The 23,608-nt window shown below is 40.2% G+C and overlaps 1 protein-coding gene across 1 annotated transcript in view; it reads left to right on the forward strand.

The window, feature by feature from the left end:
* The window catches only part of SLC35F1 (solute carrier family 35 member F1), a 238,621-nt gene that overhangs the window by 125,122 nt on the left and 89,891 nt on the right, over positions 1-23,608 (forward strand). The window contains exon 2 of the mRNA XM_065632013.1: positions 11,339-11,514. Within this exon, the coding sequence (XP_065488085.1) occupies positions 11,339-11,514 (176 nt within the window). The remainder of the gene's footprint in view (positions 1-11,338; positions 11,515-23,608) is intronic.

Here is a 23,608-nt window from a genome sequence, read left to right on the forward strand (position 1 = left end):
TTAATGAAGTTGTGCCACCATGAAGCTAAATATGCAGGTTTCCCAGGCGAGAAGAGGATAGAGAAAGACACTCACCCAAAAGGGAAAAAACGTGGTCTCTGTGCATTAAAGAACTGTTGGGAAAAAAAATGCATAAAATTTTAATGTCCTTGTGTTTGTCATAATATCCATGAGCAAGCAACTTTCAGCATTACTTGTGCTTGAGGGGCTGCAGAATGAGGCAGCAGCAATACTAACCCACACGTGGGAAACAGTGAAAGAAGGTCAGGACTTTGAAGAGTCGAAGTCAGAATGAGCCACAGGCACACGAGCATCTCTCCTTTGAAGTAGCTGGAGATGTGGAAAAGTGCCATCCTCAGTGAAATGTTAATGTGGGTATCCTTTGTCTTTCTGTACCACAGGTGCAATTAAGGGGCTAATATGCAGGGGCCAAAGTAACGACGTTTTTTCTTAAGGTTTCTTTTATGTGTTTTAAGCATGTAGGTGATAGTTGAAATGTACTGTAAAGAAATTCAGATTTATGGGAATTGCACGTGCCTACTTGAAGAGAAAATATGCCCACTGAAGGAGGGATTTTTCAATTCTTCTGTGTTTCGATGTTATCAAAAACATTATTGATAACTCTCAGAAAAGTTTGGGGAAAAAATATGCTCCAAAGCATTATATATAGTTTAAGCCAAGCAAAAGATTTTGCAAAAACCAGACAGATCAATTTTATTTTTAAATTAAACTTTTACATTAGATACTAAATGCTCTCTAGAATGAACAGTCATTTTTATTTAATATCTGCATTTTGCAGATGTGCTGATATAAAAAACTAATGAAAAAATCCTACATCTTGTAATAATTGAACTGGTAGGTTTAGTTCTCCAAAAGCTAGCCATGATCTTCATAGGTGCACCTTTGCACTTTTAATAGTCATACCTGTCACTTTTTTAACCTCTAATTTTATTGGAGAAACAAATAAACTATAATTGCTTTAGGTGCGTGATTGTGGGTTTACAACCAGTACTCAGAAGTGCATATGCTTAGAGTTATGTGTCGTGGTTGAGATGGACAAATGACATAGACCAAGTTCTGAATTACAAACAGCAGTCTCCATTTATTGCCACAAATGCTTTTTCATCTAGTCTTTACCAGCTCAAGTGTCTTTTTGCTATTGGTTACAGGCTGCAATAGTAACATATCATTGGCTAATTTTGCTGTCATCCATGTTACTCTTTTACTCCCTTCTTTCTCACGGGTACACCTTAATATCTCCAGATGCTCCTTTACTCCCATCTTTCTCAGGGGTAGGCCTTAATATCTTCAAGGCTAATTTCTGTTCCCATGCCCTCTGTCAGGGAGTCCAGGGACCCACCGCAGTTTCCCACAGTTATGCATTTTACAGGGACAGAAACTGAGGAACAACTTTTGCAGATTTCAAGAGCATCAGGAAAAATCTGAAATCATCCATCATGCCATCATACTGATTCACATACATACCATTTTCTAGGAACTCTACCTAATTTTCCAAGCCCATACTTCTTGTTTCTGACAACACTGAATGAATTTACGGTAACATCTATCACTTGAGGAATCCTGAGTCATTTAAACTTGTTTTCCATCAGAGCATTCAATCAAGATTGACTTATCAGTGGCAGGGGTATAACATGAGCTCTAATGCTGTTCACCTCCTTCTTTATCAGCTGTCTTTCAATAGCTGTAAGACTTAGTCCATAAACCCCCATCAGTTTAACTGTATTAATGCTGTACAGTAATGGCAAGAGAGCAATAAGAAGTGATGTTGTACTTCCTAGGGCACCAGTGAGCTATTTTTCTTGATGCTGGTCTGTTACTGTAGGCTTTCAGCTCCTTTGAGAAAACTGGGAGCTAATGATGATATTAACTGAACCGAAACTTTTAAAACTGTTTCTCATATTATATAAAGATATTCATCACTGTATTTATACTGTCCTGAGCCTCAGGCATAAAAACCACTGCAAGTGAGGTGAACTAATGAAATTTGACAGAGAACTTCGTTTTCTCCAAGAGACAAGAGAGCCATCAGTCCTTCCATGTCCCAGTTTCCTCCAACAGCTGAAAGCTCAAACTGGTGTATTTGGAACAGAGTGAGAACAAATATCTGTCTCATAAAAAGACATCTACTTGTGTTCTTTATTCTTGAATTATAAAAATAATGGTGATCGGCAGCCCAGTGACTGCCTAGGTTTCATAGGCTGAAATGTAATATTTTCAGCGGCTGTCATATTTCATATAGAGATCTAGCTTGAGAGATTACAGCTCAGTCTTAATCCATACTTCAGTCCCTTGTTCTATTTCTAAGACTGGAAAGCTCAATTTTTAAATTAATGTCTGGAAAATTATGGAAGAAGAGTTACTTGCTTAAAAGTACTGTATTCCTCAGTTAGTGCTTGGAGCTAGTTTTGTAAGCTCTTGTGTGGAAAGTTAAATCTGTCATTTATTATTCCCATCTAGATCCCATCTTTAGGAGTCTTAATTTCTCTAGTCATGCTTGAGCAGACAGTGACAATTCATAAAAGTTTACGGGCTGCAGCTAGCTTCAGTCAGTTTATTTGGCAAAAATAACCTGAAATACAATTCTTTTAATGCATAGTCATCTATAATTACATTTTGGATTCCATCAGAAAGACTGGAGTATTTTCAGTCTATCCAGTGCTCCCTAGACTGAGAAGTTGCCAAGAACTGTATACGGAGAGACCTTCATTCTTGAAGAGAAAAACCCTGTGGTTCTCCAAGTCCTGTGATTCGTAACTGAAAAAGCACTAGGAAATTGCTGATTGGAAGGCAGATGGCTGTTTCAAAACTTAGGCATGTTATGACGATAAACTTGCTTTTTTTACTTTGTTAGCTCACTGGTAGGATGAAACTGACTGTTTACAAGTTGCACCAACACACACCACTGCCCCCATTGTGCCTTTAATGAGTGATCACTGGGCTTCATCAAGATAATAGCATGGAAATTTTGCCACCATACTTTCCTTTGCTATTTTTAATGTATTTCTTATTTTTTTTTAAAAAAAAAAAGGTGCCTTCCTCACACTTGCAGTCAGTGCAGCAGATTGTCTCAGCAATATATTGCTAAATATTAAGTGCAGGGATAACTTTATCTGTGTAAATATAGCCTTTAAAAGAATAGTCTTTAAAAAATTCCAGTTCCTTTGTTACTAAAGAATTGTAAAGCATGTAGTTGTGAGCATGTGTGTGGTGTGAAGTTGAGGTAAAAACTTAAAATAAATGAAACCAATTTTCAAGAATTGCTGTAATTTGCAATACAGAAGAGTTGGGAAATTTGTTAGGTAAGATCTCATCTTAAGAAACTGCTCCAGAGTCTCTTGAGACTTACAGAATATGGTTCTGCTTTGTTTTTATCTGGAGCCAGCAATCTGTGCTGGTCCCTCAAGCTGTCACTTAAAGGCATCAGAGCCTGAGTCAGCCACAGCTTTGTGGCGGATGTACCTAGACCTTGCATTTTAGTGAGCTCCCCAGAAGGCTCTTAAATTCAAGCCCAGTTGTATTTGAATAGAAATTAGAACCTTAACGCTTTAAATAGAAAAACCTCAGAGCAACTATAAAAGCTAAGAGAAGAATGAGAAATGTGCGCAGCTCTCCCCTTGCCTGGTGCGTCCTGCTAGTCAAGGTGGTGACTGCTGGAAAAAACAAGTCCGCTTAGTTGGGATACACAGCAGAAAACAGACGAGGAACTCTTGGGTAGTGTTTTACTCCTCTTCTGGCTTTTCTTCAAAAAATAGGCCTCAGGAGTCAGGGCCTGCAGCTTTTTGGAGCAGCCCGTGGTTTTGTGAGGTGTGGGGTCCACAGTGGTGTCCTCTTGTAAGAGACTAAAGTGTTCACACTTGGAAAATAAAGAGTTAATCCTCTGCAGATACTGCAGAGAAACTGCGTTTCTTATCAGCATCAGTGGGAGCTCGAGGTGCTCTGCAACTCACCCTGTAGAAAATTCACCCTTTGGGCCGAGATCCAGTACAAAGCCTGTACATCATTTAAATGCAACTGAAGATTTCAAAATAGTGACACGGTAGGAATCAAATGAGGGATAAGCTTGGTGTTATGAAGGTTTCCCTCACTGATTTGTAGGTTAATATTAGAGTTATTCATATTCTAATGCAGTGCATGAGGTTAGCTCGGATTCAGGCTTTGGTATGTCAGTGTTCAATGATGGCTTGATGCTTGTATTCTGAAACTATTGTAGGTTGATTTTTTCTTCCTTACCAGAAATACTTAAAAAATCCTTTGTTTAGACCTTCAAGACCATTATATTTTCTTGACACATCATCTAGTATGATCATGGAGAATGTATACGATGGAAGTAGTTGACTGATAGAATAAATGTTGTACATGTGCAAATGGTGTTATTATCAGTATATATGTGGGGAAACTTGGTTGCTTTTTAGTGCTATGAACATTTTATTATAGAATATTGTGACTACTGTAAATTGCTCTAAACCAGCGTGCAGCAGTTTTGATGCATTAACTGAAGACAATTGCTGCAATCCTTACTTTATTGAGAGAGAGAGGAGGGAAGGGTTGCAGTGCCAACTTGTAGCATTCCTCCCTTGTGTAACAGGCGTCAGAATAATGGGAAAGTAAGAAAAGATAAGTTTCCATGCAGAATTAGTGTAGAATCGTGTTTTCTAGATGCAATCAATTTCAGAGCAATGCAGGAATAATAGCAGGCTTCATATGCTTAAGATCTGTTAGAAAGTCTGCCGCGTTAGTTTTCAATGAGAGTTCAATTGATTGTCTTGAAAAAAGTGTTACCAAATCTTGTTAATTTATTCTTTCACAGGCTGCCTATGTGTGCATTAAGTGCAAACAGCAAAATATGCGAGTAATGTCCATGTCCTCATTAAGGAGCCATTTAAATGCAGGCCCTGCAAGAACTTAGGAGCTCTGCCTCAGTGGAAGCAGCTACATGCCGCGGGGTTTGGTATTTGAGGTTTTGCCGTGTTGCATTTTCCTATGGTGATGTATGTCAATGTTTCTGTAGATGGGATAGGTGTTTAAGACATGATTCCACATACACCTTTAAGCATTTAAATAAATTTGACTGGATTCTTCTAGTGCCATAGCTTCAGCTCATTTTGAATCAAAGTAAAGTTTTTGAAACCTTGTTTTATTTTTCCTTGCACTTTTATGTAAACACACTAAAATCCACTCAAGCGAAGAAGCTTGGCAGAATCACAGTGCTGTGACAGACATCATCAACTGTATGGCATAGCAGTAATCAGTCTCTAAATGAAGCATATCTGTTTTTCCTCTTTTCAAATACACACTTGGAACATTTGGAGCGATAACTCTGTGTAGCAGTCATTACCATCACAGGGAAAGTGTGGTCCTGCCTGCAAGCCCGGTCTAACTGCTTGGAGCAGCCTTTACAGATGTGTTCCTCTAGTGAAATCTCAGCTCAGGAAACAGACTGTTAATCTCTTGTCTGCTGGAGCCTGTGGCGTGCCGAAGGATTAACACACTTCATGCTAAAGATTAAAAGTAGCGGTAGCCTCTCTACCCTCTGAAGTACTCTTTACCTGATTCAGTGGGGACCTATCAGTGGAAAGAGACCAAATAAAGTACAAAAGAGAGGAGAGAAATCAATTAAGTTAAAAGAAAACTGACATGGAGAGTGCTTTAAAACAGGATTTAGTGTCAGAATAAAACAGGCCTGGATGTTTAAATCACTTGGCCACCCTTTGCATGTCACTGATTCTCCAGCATACAGCAGCTGTGATTGTGTGACCACTTCTGAATGTTGCACTGCATTAATTTTGTGTTGCGAATGGTGTTTTAATGTTCTGGAGAGGACATGGAAATGAACTAATAGTCAAAGTTTCAACTTTATGAAAAATAATTACAGGAGAAATTGCAGATAGCTGTTTAGTACTTTATACTATGCCAGCGTGTATGTGCTAGGAACCAAGCACTAGCTTCAGAGTTCTTGATATGAGAATATCTGCCTTCAGAAGTTTGTGGTGTTATCATGACTGATAAACAAGGAGATGTTTGGAGGAGCAAAGAAAAATGATGCACAGCAACTACCAGCCCAGGCATTTAAACAGAATTAAATGACTCCCAATGTGAAGATGAGGGTTAGCCTTCTGGCTCCACTTCTAAAGAGGCAATAAAGAAATATTATTTAATTTCTGTTAGAATATAATGAAAGCCCATGATCGATGCCTAGCAGTGTGACACCTGGAGGTTCAGGAGTAATTCTGATCTACTTCTTACTGCAAAGTGCCCATCTGACTCAACAGGAAGCATTGAACAGATTAACTAGCAAGTGTGGCTGCAGTGAAATGGATTTGATTGGTTCCAATGCAGGATTTTAATTCAAGCAAAAAAAATCAAGGAGCAGGCCTTAAATTGGTGGTTTACAGGAGAAAAATGTCTTCTATTTGCTCTGTATTAGTGAATGACTGATAGGATGTGAGGAAATGGCCTCAAGTTGTGCCAGGGGGAGTTCAGGTTGGATATTAGGGAAAATGCCTTCACTGAAAGGGTTGTCAGGCGTTGGAACAGGCTGCCCAGGGAAGTGGTTGAGTCGCCATCCCTGGAGGTGTTTAAAAGACGTGTAGATGAGGTTCTTGGGAACACGGTTTAGTGGTGCACTTGGCAGTGTTAGGTTAACAGCTGGACTTGATGATCTTAAATGTCTTTTCCAACCAAAATGATTCTATGATTCTATGCATTCATGAAATCAAAGTTTAGAGACAAGATGAAGGTCTTCCCCTGTTCTAACTTGGCTTGAGAAGGTGCTGTTTATCTTAGTGAGGAAAAATGGGATTTTTTGAAGAATTGCTTTATTTTGATTTAAATAGAATACAAGTAGAGAAATAGAATAGCACTCAACTAGAGAGAAATTCGACCCTGAAAGGTAGAAAACCTCACTTCTGTAAAGCTTTTTGTAGTGAGACTCTTCTTGGTGTTCTGTTTGAAGGCCCTCAAACCATGCAGCTTTTCTTCAAGATAAGAATGAATGTTGCTTCCTCAGTGCATGAATGTACTACTGAAGCCAGCATGATAGTACAAAGGCTTAGGGAAGAAATCATCTTTTGTGCCAGTATTTGCATGGTCGAGAGTATGAAAACCAACAGGGAAAGAGTTGCAGGTAGGAGCCATGTTGCATATTTCAGCAGTATTATTATATTTAGGAAAGATACTAATGAGTGCCAGAGATGACAGCAGTGAGTTAGTTGCTTTTTGTTCAGTCTAAAGGAATTAGTAGGTTTTCCACAGCCATGGAAAGCTTCTTTTCAATGTGTGCTTACTGCTGCTTCTTAAAAAAGAACAGGTATGTTATTATTCTTATCCAGGTATTAAAGGCTCAGAAGCTAAGACTTACATTATTAGACCATTGTTGCCAGGAAAAATGAAATACAGGTAATGCTGTCAGGCATTTTCCATACAATTCAGGCATCTTACATTGGTTATTAGGGTTATCCAAACATTGTATTATTCTTTGTCGTTGCTGATGTTGTCACTAATTAATACAAATAATTTAAGGGTTGTTTCTACTTTTCTTCTTGGAGAGAGCTCAATTGTTCTCTTCTCTTCAACCAAGGCAAAAATCAGCATTTTATTGATCTTGTGCTTTGGTTTTTCTCATTTATTCATTTCACTTGTTTTCCATGGTAGTGGTTAGCATTGGTTGCAGCCTACACCCATGAGAGAAGGGGAGCATACCAAATCTTCTGTGCCGCTACGTGTCATTCCCATCTGCAGTGAACATATCTTTAGGTATGGCAGGAGAGTTAATGTGGGCATGAACACTCATAGGAATAACTGTACTGTGTAAAATGGATCATCTTTGCTTGAAATCTGAGCACTTCACGGACATTTAAATTAGTTCTGCTCAAATATCTAACTTATGCTACTTTTTTCACTGACAAGATAAGAATAAAAGAAGACATGTATATCATCTGTGGAACTTTTAACTGAGTTCTGACTGGAGGAGGAACACAACAGCTTGTTTTCAGAATTAGTTTTCTTACATAATTAAAAATAACAAATGTGTGCAAAAAACAGAGACGAACAGTACATATTCAATGTCATTTATACAATTCTGTAATCAGTGTTTTGAAAGGTGGTGGCATTGACAGTACTAGTTGCACTGGCCTTCCACAAAGTCTTCTGCATTTTTTGCATTCTGTTACTATCTAAAAGACGATTTTTACTTAAAGGCTATTTCAAGCTACAAAGATTATACTCTTATCCACAGCCAACCTTTATCTGCAGACTTGGAGGTGTTCAGGTTCATAGTCTTAATTCCTGTCCATGTCTGTTTTTACCGAACTCCTAATTACCCTTTGTCTTCATTGATGACTTCAGTAATACAATAGTGAATGCAATTTTTGACATATTTTGTAATTGACAGATGGAATAGAAAGCTATTCTAAATGAATTCTTAGGAAGAAGATCATAAAATCTGAATTAACTTGAATTACCTACTTGTTTGTATCTTTATGAATTTTAAAATATAGAAGCTGACAACAGACTATATATATATAAAGCTGTAGACAGCTGCTTGAACTCTTTAGAAAAACTGCCACTTGTAGACGTGGTTGAATGACTTGCCAAAGAATCAACTATGAAAAAATATGTCCGTTTTATAAATTGCAAAATGGCAATGACAGAATCAAAATGTACTACAGAGAGGGCTACAGTTACCATATACAGCCTTGAAAAATTACCTGGTTTGTTGGGGTTTTTTGTTTGTTTTGTTTCTTTGGGTTTTGTTTTTGGTTTTTTTTTCTAGGTTGTATTTTTAATACAGAGGTCAGTACTGCCTGGCTAGGCCTGGTGACACATCTGAATATAGAGAGCAGAGATAAAAAAGTTATGCCTTTTCTAAGACCTCATCAAATTTCCCACCAGTCCAAAAAAACGTAATGATTAGTGATGTCCAACAGCTAGCTGCCATATGGAGGAAGGAATATATTATTGGGAAAATCTTTTCATGAGTGAGGATATATTTAGCTTTCTGTAAATCTAAGTAGGATCCAAGATGCTTCTTTCCAGAACAGATGCAGTCTCACAATGGATGTAATACAACACATGCTCACGGGCATAGCTGAGATACAGGGAACAGCTAATAACCACCTGCATCCCCTGCAAATCAGGCAACACATTTAGAGATATAGGTTTGCAAACACTTAATTTACTAATGAAATAAAATGACAAAAACTGCAGTAGGCAAGAGGACAGCCCTGTGTGAAACTTCGTTGCAGGAGAGGGATGTAGGAAACATCCAAATAAATGAACGACTCTAAACAAATTTACAAGATTAATATGTGGATTTAAATTACGTCGCTATTCAAATTTCCTATTCCACATCAACAGCACAGCAGGTAATGGCAGGAACTGAGGGTCCATCATTTTGGCAGCATTCACGTCGTGGTGTCAGGTGCCATCTCCATGCAGTATGTTTGTTTCCCATGTTTCACAGCAGAGTGAGTAATGCGAAAGTGGAGGCAGCAGTTGTGGAGTCTCACTTGCTACTTATCCAGCAGTCTCCTGTGGAAACAGGGGGTTTAGCACAATGAAGTTTGTTCTCTTACTATCTGTGTCAGGCTGTTTGTCAGTAAGGTATATTAGTTGAATATAACTACCCAGCCTTCTGTGCTTTCCAGTGTCTCTTTGGTTGAATCACGTCATGACTGACACTGAGACACATTAGTGGGAGGACTGTTTATGAAAAAAAGGGAAACAAACTTGACACTTGAGTTTACCAGGAAAGTTGTTGTGGGAGCACAGATGCTCATCGCTGCCGAATACGCACAGCTGAGTTCAGGGAAATTTGTCAGGGAAAACAAAGCATCCTTGAAGCAATTTAGTTTTAACCGTCTGGCCGAGGAGGACACCCGTGAACTATCGTTACAGCTGAGCAGAGTGCTGCCCTCCTTCCCCTGCTCCCTCAGGACTGCCTGATCCCCACTCCTTGTACCGGGGTCTAAGGAAGACATTGCAGAGCGTGCTCCTCTCCTGCCTTCCCCTCTCCTTCGCGGGGTCCCCCAGGGACCTATAGGCCCTCTTTTCTGGAGATCTGGTGACAGTGACAGCAGCAGCCAGCTGGGCTTGGACAAAATGTGCCCTTTGGAGGTGTGTTGGCTCTCCCTCGCAGTCGTCATGCTTGCTGCTCGGCCAGGCCAGCACTTCGGTGTTTCGTGCTTCTGCGTGGGGAAGGTGTAGCCGTGGAGCAGGCCTGGTCAGCATGAAAGTACCGACGCATGGGGAACCTGGGAAACCTCTTCAGCATAGTTTCAAAATACACATATTCCTGTGCTGTGGGAGAGTATAGGAGATCCTGTGACAAAAATTGGAAAAGGAGGATTGTTTTGACTGAGTTGGGCTGTACGGTTAGATAATAAATTGTGTGAGAAGAGTGAAAGAGATAAAGATAGTTGGAACAGAAAACGATATCACTGAGAAGACTGGCAAAAGGACATAAAAATAATATAGACTGTAAAAGGGCAGGCTTTCAGATATAGCGGTTTCTTGAGTAAAGCGGAGAAAACTACAGGAAGACAGAGAACATGCACAAATGGAGCAACTATTGGAGTCTTGTGGGGAGAGAGAATGGGGAACATTGTAATAGAGGAATGCAGAGGAGACTGGAAATCAAAGTCAAAAAAATTAGATCAAAGCAAGAAGCTGAATCAGAAAATACATTTTTAAGAACCAGAAGGAGACAGAAAGGGAAAAAGTGGAAGCTCCTGTTCCCATCAAACAAAAGGAGAAGCGGTGACAAAGATGAGAGAACAGATGCATATATTCGCATAGTAAATGGAAAGGATTGTTTATACAATGAAATGGAAATTAAATGAGGGGAAGGAAGTTATACAGTAAATTCATGTTGACGGTGAAACACTATAAAATCCTTTCTCTGCTTTTTTTCTGTGGTTACTAAGTCCTGGAAGAGCTGGGATTCCTGCTCTATCTGAATGATACTCCTGTGTCTTTCTGTTAGGGAGATGCTCAAAGGAAGCAGTGCTGTATTTTGGTTGATTTAAACAATCATTTATCATTTGTGAAATGCAAAATTAAATGGCAGAGATGTACTACCTGCTGTTGCTTAATATGTGAATAAAAGCTGGTGTGTTTGGGAATGTTTAAGCCTGAGATAAGAGCAGAAATAATGGAAGCATTATGTCGGCTACACCCAGCAGATCCCTCATTGACTGAAGCATTGTGTTTCTCCCCATGTCTTAGCACTGTCAAAGACGACTCCTGGAGGAGGATGAGCATTTCTTGCTTGGAGAGGAGGCAGAGTGTTTTATGTCTGTGTTTTTCTCATTCCTTCTAGGGATCTCTTGCTGTCTGTGGCGCTTGGCCAGGTACTCTCCCTCCTTATCTGTGGCATTGGTCTCACGAGCAAGTATTTGTCAGAAGATTTCCATGCCAACACACCTGTTTTTCAGAGCTTCCTCAATTATATCCTTCTATTCTTGGTCTACACAACAACACTAGCTGTCAGACAAGGTAAGTGTCTCTCTGAAACTGTTTTGTAGAAAACAGCAAGGATAAAGGCTTTTGCAGAATAACAAGCAATGTGATTTAGACACATATCCCATTAACATTTATTACGTATTTACATTACCTAGTAATACATATTGGATGAACTGGGGGAAAAAAAAAATCTTCATTAGCAAAGTATGAATCAGTAGATGTCAAGGATAGTGGTGCTACCTAAAAGCAAAAAGAAGCATCAGTACTTTTGACTTCCTGACTGTTCTTATGGGAATGCTCCTCTTGCACCTGCCACTCTGGCACCACAACCACACATTTGGGGTTCATTTTAGATTTGACTGCATGATGTGCTGGGAAATATTAGTGTGCTTCATATCTTATGTAGGCTGAGGAGAACTCAGATGCAAGCAAAGAAGAGCTTGCTACTTCGTGTTGCTGATCAAGGCAATTCAATAGTTCACCTCTTGTTAGAAAAACATAGCAGCCAATTTTTAACCATTTGGAAGTAGGAGATGAAGGGAGGGAGTTCGGGGTGCTATCTGGTCAGAGCAGCTCTCTGGCCCTGCCACTGCTTTGCTACAGGATCTGTGTAACTGATCTGACCTCCAAAGTGAGAAAATCAAATATGCTTTGGTACCATGTATCAAATGATCCTCTGTTTGACAGTCTATATATAATACAGGGGTTTTGTGCCTTTCCTGCCCATCCCTCCCTTCTTTGAGATTTCATGTCTAGATGAGGTGTGGGAAGTGAATGCATTCAAGTACATTTCTCAACCACTCTTTTTTTTGTAATCATTTTATTTATTCACCTTCACAGAACACATGGATTAGAAGCAAAATAAAAGCGCGAAAATATCATGTGCTTTCCTGACTCTGCTGTCCTGACACAAGGACAGAAGGGCTCTATGGAGTAAAAGAGCTAAAAAATGTATTAGGCCATGGTACATTAATTGGTATAGTGAAGGGTTTACGTTTTCTTACAGGAGCAAATATTTCTGGTTTGTTCTTTGATGTTACATCCTTTCATGATTTGGGAACTATCCTGAAGCATAAGTTCGTCACTCTTAGGGCAGTCTTGTGATACAACACTATGAAGTGTTCCAAAACAGCAAGGACTTCATTTCCATGCAAAAAATGAACAGTCAAAAATATACCACTGTGCTCCAGCACAAAGCACTTAAGTGTATTACAACTTCAGTTTTATAAACCTTGGTCTCCATTGATGTTTTTCAGAAGCAATGAAGACCAATCTGCAGAGGAAAAGTCAGCTCTTATATAGGGTGAGAATGCAGTGTTTTGCTATCTTAGTATTTCAGATTGTGTAGGGGGAAACATCACCACATGCTTGGCTCTGCAGAAGGTTTAAAATGTGTATTAGTAGCATCTTTCTGGAGAACTGTGTTTAAAAATAATTCTTGTGAGTGTAGGATTGCCTAGATGTTCCCAAGTTCTGTCCCAGAAATGTCCTTCTTGGGACTGATTTAGATATTGTGGAGGCCAAGTCCCTATGACTTTTAAATAGATTTTACTTATTTGAAAATTCTAGCTTGTGAGAGGATATATGGACCAGCATACTGCTGTGCTTTAAAGGGGTTTATTTAGAATAATGTTTGACACCTGGTATATGTCAACATTTCAAAAATGCTGTCAAGCACTGTTTTACACATATAAAAATAGGTATTTAAACTGTACTTTATAAATAATTTTCTGAATCTGTTTAAAAATGTAGTGGTGGACTAAAGAGTGTTTATCAGAACTATCTATTGTGCCAGTAAGACATGTTTGCAAAGTGAATGGGGAAAGTGTTAGGGATACATGAAAAATATTTCGTGCACAAGTGAGGAGGGTTGGGGAAGGTGTTTGAACAGGCCTGTGGTTGAATATGGATCATACAAACAATGAGAGGACAATGTAAAGGGCACCAATGGCATAGTCTGGAAAAGGAGCTGTCAAGAAAAGAACAAAATTAGCTACAGAAGCAATGAAAGCAATGATCAGGCCCTCAGCATAACATTCCTGCTGAATGGTGTAGCATTACGCAGCCAGCTCATCTACTTGGCATTTAATATTGCCAAGTGATTGAGCCTGACATTGTCTTCTTGCTTGTGTATTTATTCAAATTCATTATCTGTGTTTGTGCCACTAAGGCAGTTTTTCTAGCAGCTCTAATCGTTTGGCTTCGTTAACAGATGGAAATCACATAGTAATTATATTAATTTTATATGGGATGATTCTGTTCTGAGTGCTGAGAACATCAGAAGGCTTTTTTTTCAAGTGCAGTTCTACTCTGTATGCAAGATTTAAGATTCTTTAAATTATCCCCTTTCTCCTTCAGAAATCAAACCATCATGAGTTGGCTGCTAGTCAAAAATAACGGCATATCTTTGTCTTTTCTTTGCTTGCTTTCTTTATCTCTGGGGTTTTTGCAGAAATGTACTGACTGAGGAGTTGTCAGTTGAGGTGGCCAAAAAACCCCTTAATTCACTGTAGGACTGAAAACTATAATTTCCTGAGACATAAGGGATGCCTCTTTCTTTAGCGGCTTCTTCCAAATTTGGATTTACTGTGGATTCCCTTTGACTTAGCTTTCCTTTGCTGTTCATCTTCTGGCCCCATACAACCTCCCTTAGTGATACTGAAAAGGCAGAATTTGCACTGGTCCCTGCAAATCGTCATTAGCAGATGATTAAAGCTCCTGATTCCTGAGCTCCTCTGATTAGAGCCTTCTGCAGTGAATGCCCAGCTTCCAGCAGCTAAAGTTAGTCCATGAGCACCAGCAGCTTCCACTACATTTTTAAATTGTGGATTGAGATGTTTTTTCTCCAAAATATCTCCAAAAAGGGGTGCAAAGATTAGGGCTACCACCTTGCAATGAATCCATATGTGATCAGACTGTGCAGGAGATGCACATGTCCTGCAAGTGCCAGAATCTCCGAGTACTTTTAAGCCTCATTTCCATGTTTAAAAAAAGTAAAATAAAAAAAGGAAGGAAGGAAAGAAGGAAGGAAGGAAGGAAGGGCTTATCCTGTAGCTCTAGATAGGGAACCTGTTTAAATGCAGTAAAAGTGGACTCAACAGTTTTAAGCAGAGATATCCATATAAGTAAGGCTTTTCATCATTATTGCAATTTTGTTCTCATGACCAGAAATAAGCAGTAACAGAAGTGTTACAAGAACATCTGTTCTTGTGAGATTTTTCTTATGAGCCTTACGACTTGGATACTACTTAGGTAGTAGTCATGAAAAGGGAAGGAATTTGGCCAAACTGGGTTTTTCCTGATGCAAAATCCAACCAACTTTTCTATCAGTCGAACTCTAAAGTTTCTGTCAGATGATGAGCATGGTATCTAAAAAACTCTCTCTTTTATTCTGGATGGCTTCGTGCTCATTTAATTTTTTTTTGTTATATGCAAATTGAAGTTGAATGTATTATTTCCCCAAAGAGGTGAGTGCAGAGGTTCTTCACAGTTGTGAATGCACACCCTCAGGCATGCATAAATGCCAGTACCCGTTTACCCACAAATAACGTATCCACTAGAGCTTCCAGTCCAATGCTCATTAATGCACCACTGCTGAGGTCCGAATATAATTCTCTAGGAATTTTCTTTGTATGAGAACAATGCTTTAAAATTAATGTCACTAATGCAGCATTATAAGGCAATGAATGTCATTATGTATTATCTGGCTGATATGCTAAAAATTCAATAGGTAATGAGGACCTCCCTCAGTTCTTTCTCTTGAGGTAAGTTCCTTTCATGCCTGTTGTTTTCACAGCCAAAACTTGTATTCGTCCATGGTAACACCTCTGAGTTGAGAACAAGGTTTTAACACATATTATCTCAGCTCAGTCCCCTCATCGGCAGAGGATTCTGCTTAACAAAATCTCGTCAGAAAAATTCCGGATACTCCTTTGGGTTGTGTGTTGTTATTAACTGAGGAAAAAAAAAGCCTTGGCTATCAAGAAGAAAAGCCTTCTCTCAGTGAAATGGAGCTATGGGATGTGGAGCTAGTGGAGATTAGTTTTAACACTTTAAAAAGCAGTAAGTGGGAAATTGTCCATAGTGGACCAGAAGGTGTTAATTACTAACAGTCAACATGAGTGCAAGCCTCAGCAGCTTGCCACCAAAAATAAATTACTTCTAAAAGCCACCTCACATATGCTACAAATGAAAACAACACATCTACTAGACATCATTTAAAAAAAGAAAAAATATGAGACTGCTATTTTTTGTTGTTATTCTGGAAAACAAGAAACAAGGAAGCAGTAGAGATGTCTTTTGAACAGAAGGGAGCCATAAAGCCTTAAGGGCCAGGTTCTGTGTGAGAAGGCTCCACATTGCAAACTGTTCCCTTAATTTGAGTGCAACAAGTTACTAAGTATTTTCAGCCCCTCATTACTGAGGACTGGCAATAATTTGCTAGTTCGGAAAAGGTTTTATGAATCTGTGTATGGATGAATTCTGCTTTTAGGCTAAGTGATGAGGTTATAGCATATGTCAATGAAAATATGGTTTTCCCTAAAGTAAGTGTAATGTCTTTGATTTGACATATAATCAGATGTGATCTGTGCCCCTGAGTCAGCTAGAGAGTCCTGTGAAGACTATTAAGGATTGCAGTCCTGTTGCTGGAATATAATTTTGTAGGCATTTCTATCTAGGATTGGTTTAGGACATTAGTGTCGCAGTCTTATGTAAATTCCTTATTTATCTGCTGTTCAAAATCTGTATCTCCATTTAGATACATGAACACTGCCCCCTCCCCATCCTTCCTACTTCCCCAAAACTGACTGGACCAGGCTACCTGAAGCAAAGTAGAGCACTATACAGGAGTTGCTCTGTTTTACTGCAGTGCTCGTCAGCTATTTATTGAATGATAGAAAGGGTAAATGTCTCTTTTATTACTCAGTTTCATTCTACTAGTAATATTATATTAACACAAAGCTAGCATTATGCACTTAACTTGGGCAGACGTACCAGAATTTCTTTGATATTAACACCTTTTTTTGTCAACTGCCCATAAGAACATGCCTGGGAAACAAAGAGAATACACGATTTAAGCTGATCAAACTATAATATATTAGATATAATGTACTTTGGGCAGTATGTGTTGTATCATTGAGATTAAATGTCTTCTGGAAAGGCATCGATCCCACCAGCATTTTCAATGAGAAGCCTTCAGAGATATGGGACTTTCTGTTCACTGAGGATGACAGGGAGTGATTTTGATTAGAAAAAAAAGCATTTCGTTGTCATTTGGTTTCCTAAGTATGCTCGTGCCTCTGCTGTAGAACAAAGAGCTCAGTTACCCCTCCAGTGTTCAATAAAACCTGCACAAGCTGCAGCCAAGCAGCTTCACGGTCCTCTCTGCCTGCAACAGAAGTGGTCCTCAGTGTCTCAGGGTGATGGCCCAGCCCACACCCTGGCCTGCAAACGCGTGGCAGATGTCACCAAGAGCGGCAGGGCTCCCCTTGAAGCACGGAGGATGGCACGTCAGGCTGGCCCGACTCCTCCTGGCCCTCCCGCTGCAAGGGGCAAGGCTGACGCTGGGCCCTTGAAAATGAAACACGGCAGCGAGCGTGGCTTGGGACCAGTGAAAAATAATGACCTTCAGGTCTTTGGTATTCACATACCAGCGCTGCCGGGTCTCCCTGCTGTGCCACGCTTTGCAGTCTGCAGCGCACTTTCTCCTAATTACTCTGGGCTTCTAATTAGGGATGCCAAACTGCATGGGATATATTTATTACGAAAATGGTCAGCCAAATGGTCCTTTTGTCTGGGCTTTGAAGAGCCTTTTTCATATTCAGAGGGAATTCTGCACTTCAGGAGAAATGAAACTAGAACGCTGGGTGTTTACAGGCACTGCAAATAGCATGGATCTTTTTTGTAATGTGTAATTTCCTGGTTTGGATACCATGCTCACAGGAGCAAGAATTATGATGTGCTGCATGTTTGGGATTTGCCTATCACATCATGGATACCAGAGCAAGCTAGTTAGAAAAAAACAATATGACTAAAGCCAGATTCCTGCTCAGTCCCGTTTACATAATCATTGTGTTTGTGTTTGAATTTTCCCTCTGCTTTCAACTGATTTTTAAAAATTTCCTGCTGTAAAATGCTGAATGCTGCTGCTCTCCCTACTGCATGAACCTTTATTATTTTACTCCGTAGGTGATTGCAATTCAGTGAGGTGATAAACTTTTGCTGTATTTATAGTTTCCATACAGGATCTTAGGATCCTATTCTTTATTATAGTTTCCCAAAACCACAGAATTTTCCTTCCCAGTGCAGTGAAGTTTTCTCACATTCTTAGCTGTAATACAGAAACAGATGCAGTTTCAAAGGAGTATGATTTATTCCACACAGCTGGTAGGAAGTCAGGGTAAAAAATAATAGACCACGGTGATACAAAGGCAGGATTAAAACCAGTAGACTTGACCTTTCTGTCTTTTGCTTTGTTCTGTTTTGCTGTTCCTAATGGAGAGGTTGGTGGTTTTTTTAGTCCTCGGGGTTTTTCGTTGTCAGCTGTCCTTGATACACTGGTCAGCAGACAGATGCTTTCTGCTTTGGCCCTGCTGCTCCTTTCCACCCACACAAGGGACTGGGTATCTCAGGGCATCTCGGGGCTTAGTCAGTTTTCATTGTCATCAGGTACGTTTTGCTTTGCCAGCTGTTTAACAAGGTATGAAGAAACACAGAGAGGAATCCTGGCCCCAAACATAGTGAAAATGTGTTGGCAGGTAAAGGCTCAAAAGAAACCTCAGCAGTTTATTTCAGTGTTTTTATTTCTCAGTTCTGTGCTCCTGATTGTTAGGTTAGGCACCCGCTGTCCAAACCCACAGCACGTGTCCCGCATTACAAAGTGTGTATCCTTCAGTTACTCCTAGCGAAAGCAACACAGTCTATCTTGCATTGTATCATTGGAATAAATCATGTACATCACACAGCACATAAATGGAAAACTGGAAAGTACTGTTCCTTTAGGGAGCAGGTGGTGACAGTTAAGCATGAACACTGTGTGTCATGGTTTAACGATACAAACACTAATACACTCATGGTGACCCCAAAGCAATGAAGGCCAGGCTTAAGCCAACATCCATGCTGTAGCATTCTCTGTAGTAGTATCTCATGGTATCTGATGCAGCTCATTCAGTCCAGAGATGCCTCTTGTTTTATTAAGTTGCTTCATAATAGCTTTGCTGCTCAAAGGAGTATCCTTAGTGCCATCAGAGACAAAAGAAGTGCAAGAGGGCATTGAGTGAAAGGACAGGAGCACCTCATTTTCCTGTCCCTGCTGATACAGACAAGAACACACACAGACACACACAAAAAAAGGGAGTACTCTTGCCATCTTTTTGACCTAAATGGGGAAATGGGAGGTCTTGTCCACACAGAGAAGTGAATTTATACTAAGGCTGCATGCGAACTAGGAGTACCTTTCCTTGTAACAAAGTCCATGGAGCCTTCAAATCAGACAGTTCAATGCACAGATGCTCAAGTCACTCTCACTTGAGGAAGTTCGGACCTGGTCATGTTTCTAGCTGCCAGGTGTACGCCCTCAACCAGTTTCTTCTACAAACAGCATTCAGATTTGCACCGTGGTTCAAAGACTGGTGCATCTTTTATGAGAGCAAACCCTAGAGGCACTAAGTGCAGTGAGCACAGAAGGGATGTCGAGCTTTAGACTGGCCAAAGCCCTGGGTGAACGGACCATGTTTGCATCAAGATGCTGCATCATGGCTGTGAGGCAATGTCTGTACTGAATATACTACTTGACAATAAGGCAGTTTTACCCTGAAAGTAAATGTACATACAGTTTAGGAACATTTAGCCAGTGTGGCCATTCCATGCCAGTAAGTCCATAAATAGAAACCACAGATACAATAAAATGGGAGGCAATGCAACCATTCAGCTCACAGCTGCAACATCGCAGGTAGCTAGTGGAATTTAGCACAATCACAAAGTGATCACAGTGTGGCGTTTTATACTGTGATGCTTTTCTTGGTGATTCCAGCACCTATATCTGAGACTTGGGGCAAATCTGCAACATATTTGCAAGCATTTTTGTCTGGATCAGGATTTAGATTTTGTTGCTGAGCGTGGGAAGCTCCCTCCTTGCACACTTCTCCAGGAGCCATGCCAGCTTTTCAAACATGGTGCTAATCTGAACACAAGCCCACAAGTACCTGTTTGAGAAGACAAACCTTGTTACTAGACGCAAGAGGGGGCAGGCTCAAGGAAACTCTGAAGTACAGTTTGAATACTCATGCATCTTGCTGCTTGATTTGCATCCTTGTCTCAGCAGCTGCCATTAAGATGTGTTTGTACCCCAGATTCAGATAGGGGCACAGATGTTATGAGTAAAAGAGTCACAGCTTTTGAGCGTGCAGAAAGCCAGGCATTGTACGGTACAATCCTGGAAGTGCTTGGATACCATAGCACCAAGCACATACCGAGCTTTGAAATTTGGTCCACAGTATCAGAGTATTTCGCAGGGGTGAATATGGTTCTTGATAATTTTGTCTGAGGGTAAAGCAGCTCCCTATCTAGCCAAGATTGCCTTAGAGTATGTCAAATAATAAATTGTCTCTTAAGCATGTGAGCTGAATTCCAAACCATTGATTTTCTGTAGAATTAAGGGATAACTGTCATTTGTAGTGTAGTATACAGGTCTGACTCTTCTTAATACATAAACATCCCGATTGCTATTTACAAAACCAACCATCCCTTCCCACCACAATGAGGGAAGTTAATGGTTCTGATAAAATAGTGTACCCTTGATCCTACAGCTGTAAGCATAATGCAAGGCTTGTCTCTGCTGCTTCATGCAGTATCAGTATTTGCCTGTGATTTATTGAATATTTAAACAGTCATCAGTTCAAGCAGCTAGCAAGGGTAGCAGGATCCACATTCAGCACACGTAGCTCCTGCATTCATACGGGAGATTTGAAGTGTGGTTACAAGATGATAACTGTATTGCCTGAAGGAGATAAGTCCCGCTCTGCCAGAATGGTGCTTTGTATGTAATTAGTGTAAAAATTCAGAGGAATAGAGTTTATCCTTGCAATCGTCTTTCTCATTAAAAAAGAATCATAATGAAAGAACAAAGCAGTCCCTGCAGTGAATTGGATTGTCTTCCTAAGTTTTCATTAAATCAAAGACTCAGCAGCATCCCATTTGCAGAGCCCAGTTGTAAACTTGCAGCAAAAGTCCCCATGAAGATCACGTCCTTTCTGAAGGTTTGGAAATGCAGTATATTTCCTTTACATAGGAAACAGCCCACCTCTCCGTTTTCTTTTTCTGATTTCATTAGCTTCTGGTAACAAGATCGTGCTGGGACAGAGGAAGGAGCAAAGAAAGTATGTGATGCTTCAGGTAACTCACAGCCACAAGTATAAAACTTAACCTAAGTAAACTACCTTTTCTAAAATGAGGACTATGAGACAACATGAATCAAGGAAATAAAAAGTTATGCTAGTGGGAAAAAGCTCTGTTATCAACTTATTCTTCTGGCTCACACAATACCAAGCCATAGCACTAGCAGTTATTTCCTCTTCCTTCATCTCCATTATTGTAGGGTAATCCATATAATTATTGTTACAATTAAATACATCTTTCGGGCAAAAATATGCAAATATCTGATAAGTTTTTCCACCATTTTGTAAGCATGTTTTTTCCTTTATATTTGGCTGAGCTGTTAGCCATTGGCATATGGCTACTTCGAACTCCTGTTGCAGTTCTGGATGATAGCGCTGTAATAATAATTGCAGCTTCACCTGAAGAGTTGTTTACAAATTTAGCACTCGATATGCAAGCTGCGGTTGTGCTGTATGCTCTTCCTTCTGCTCGTAAGCTGCAGAGCACAGGTGGGAGCACCAAGTCACTTCTGGAATATGCTCAGAATTCAGGGACCTGGGGCCTCACCTCTTGGCTGAGGCCACTCTTTGGCTTAAACTTTGCCTCATAAGCCATGAGGGTGCTTTAGGCCTAGTTCAGTACTGAATAGAGCAGCTCAGGGTCATTATCAGCTCTGTTAGAACCTCTTCCTACATTATCTTTCCTGATTTAGCGTTGAAGAGAAAAGAAGGATAATATGTGCCATCTAGCACCCTCCTCCGTTTCTTGCACACATTTCCCTTGATGGGAGGAGGAATCTTTTGAGGGAAGGTGGGAGCTTTACTGACAGAAGTAGTGAGCTCTCTGAATACACAGGGGAGGAAGAGACCATGTGCGTGTCTCAGAGGAGCACTTATCCTTTAGTTTTCAGTAATATGACAATGATGGTCAATTCAAAGGGGTGTTTTTGTAACTGTTACAGAAATATAGCAAATGAGGTTTCAAAGGAAAATTACGCATCTGTACCTTTTCTGAGTACATATTCATGAACTTGCTTCTGTGCACCTACTAGAATATTTACACGATATAATTTGTCCACGCTTCTCTGAATATCTGTCTGTGATCTGATACCTGGTTTGGTTTTATTTCACTCTAAAGGAGGTTTTAATACCCCAGGGTAGAGGTGAACTCTCATTGCTGTAATAAAATGGGTCTGCACTGATTTGCACCATCGATGATGTAAGTGAAGGAGTTGCACATTCATGACCATGAATTATGATATAAGTTGTTTGTTTTCATTGCTATTTTAAATCTTATTTGAATGTGTTCTTAAGTGTCCTATTAAGATTTCAGCTGCTTGGTGTTCAAGAGGAACAGCTAGTTAGTGCCCTTATTTCCTATGTTTCGCATGTAAGAGGTTTGGCTTCATTTTAAGTTATCTGTAGCGGTTTGCCCTTATGGAGTGGTCCTGAGAGTTTTTCCATGCACACACATAATTACTTACATGCACGCACATATATACTGATATACAAAAAACGCTATATATTATCGGTAGAATTTATTTTTAGTATAATTTTATATTGCTTATCATCTCAAGATCGCAGTGAACTCCAGGTGTTCCTGAGCTAGGCTTCATGCTTCTTTGGACAGGCGTATGATAAGAAGCAGGCCATGGTGTAACCAGGAGCATCTCATGTCCACTCACAGCTTTTGTAACATTTCACAGAGATGGAATGCCATAAAGTGGACAGGAGCTTGCCAATAACCATGTGAACCAAGTTGCCAGTGAGCTCTTCCTAGGCATGGCCCAAGGTAAATTCCTGAACGTGTGGACAATGATGAAGGATCCTGTGGAGTCTTTTGCCATGGCATGCTGAAACTATGGATCAAATGTTGTGTTAAGACAAAGATGTCTTGTGTTAAGACTTTTGGGTTAAAACTGTATTCCAAAGCTGAAGAGAGCAGCAAAAACATTTGATGGACTTCAGTGAATTTCTGATGCCCTCATCACTGAGCCAAACCTGATATTGTAGAAATGCTTGTTGGGAACTAGTCCCTGCTAAAGCTGGAGGTAGGAATAGATTGAATGGACTTGGCCATTGAGCCAGGCAGCCAGCAGTCACTAGGTTGAAATAATTGGATTGAGTGCCTTCTAAGAAAACCAGCCAGCTGAGGAGGCAGCAGGCTGGCAGGAGCTGAAGTTACAGAGGCAGCTTCACAGCCAGAAGTCTGAGTGAGAAACAGCTTTTTAAGTGGAGGCTGGAAAAGGTCCTGCCCCAGTGTACTCCTGTACACGGGTATGTGAGGAACCCCAGCACGTCAGGTGGGCAAGGCGGAGAAATCATGTCAGTGGGGAAGCAGATTGTACCAACAAGTGCATGCCCTGGTATTTTAGTTCCTGTTTAGATGAAACTTTGGTTGGTGTATATCACTGTCACATCCCAGGTGACATGTTGCTCTTCCCACTGGCGTTTTCGTCTTCCTATGTCAGACTTTGCATCTCTCTGTAGGAAAATGCCCTACTGAGGATATATAGGGAAAGTAATAATCACTGGAAGTTCCTGAGCAGAAGCAAGACTCTCAATCTTTTCTCACCTTTTCTCCCTACACTGCATCCATAACACTGAGTTTGCATGGATAGTAAGACTTGGGAATGCTTGTGGATCTACAGTGTGTGTTGGTCTGAGACCTGCCCACTCAAAGCCACCTGCTTTTTCTCTGGTGAATGGGATATTAGAAATGTGTGAATCCAGTCATTTTTACTTTAGTGAGG

The sequence above is a fragment of the Caloenas nicobarica genome, chromosome 3 (assembly GCF_036013445.1).
Source record: "Caloenas nicobarica isolate bCalNic1 chromosome 3, bCalNic1.hap1, whole genome shotgun sequence".
NCBI lineage: Eukaryota > Metazoa > Chordata > Aves > Columbiformes > Columbidae > Caloenas > Caloenas nicobarica.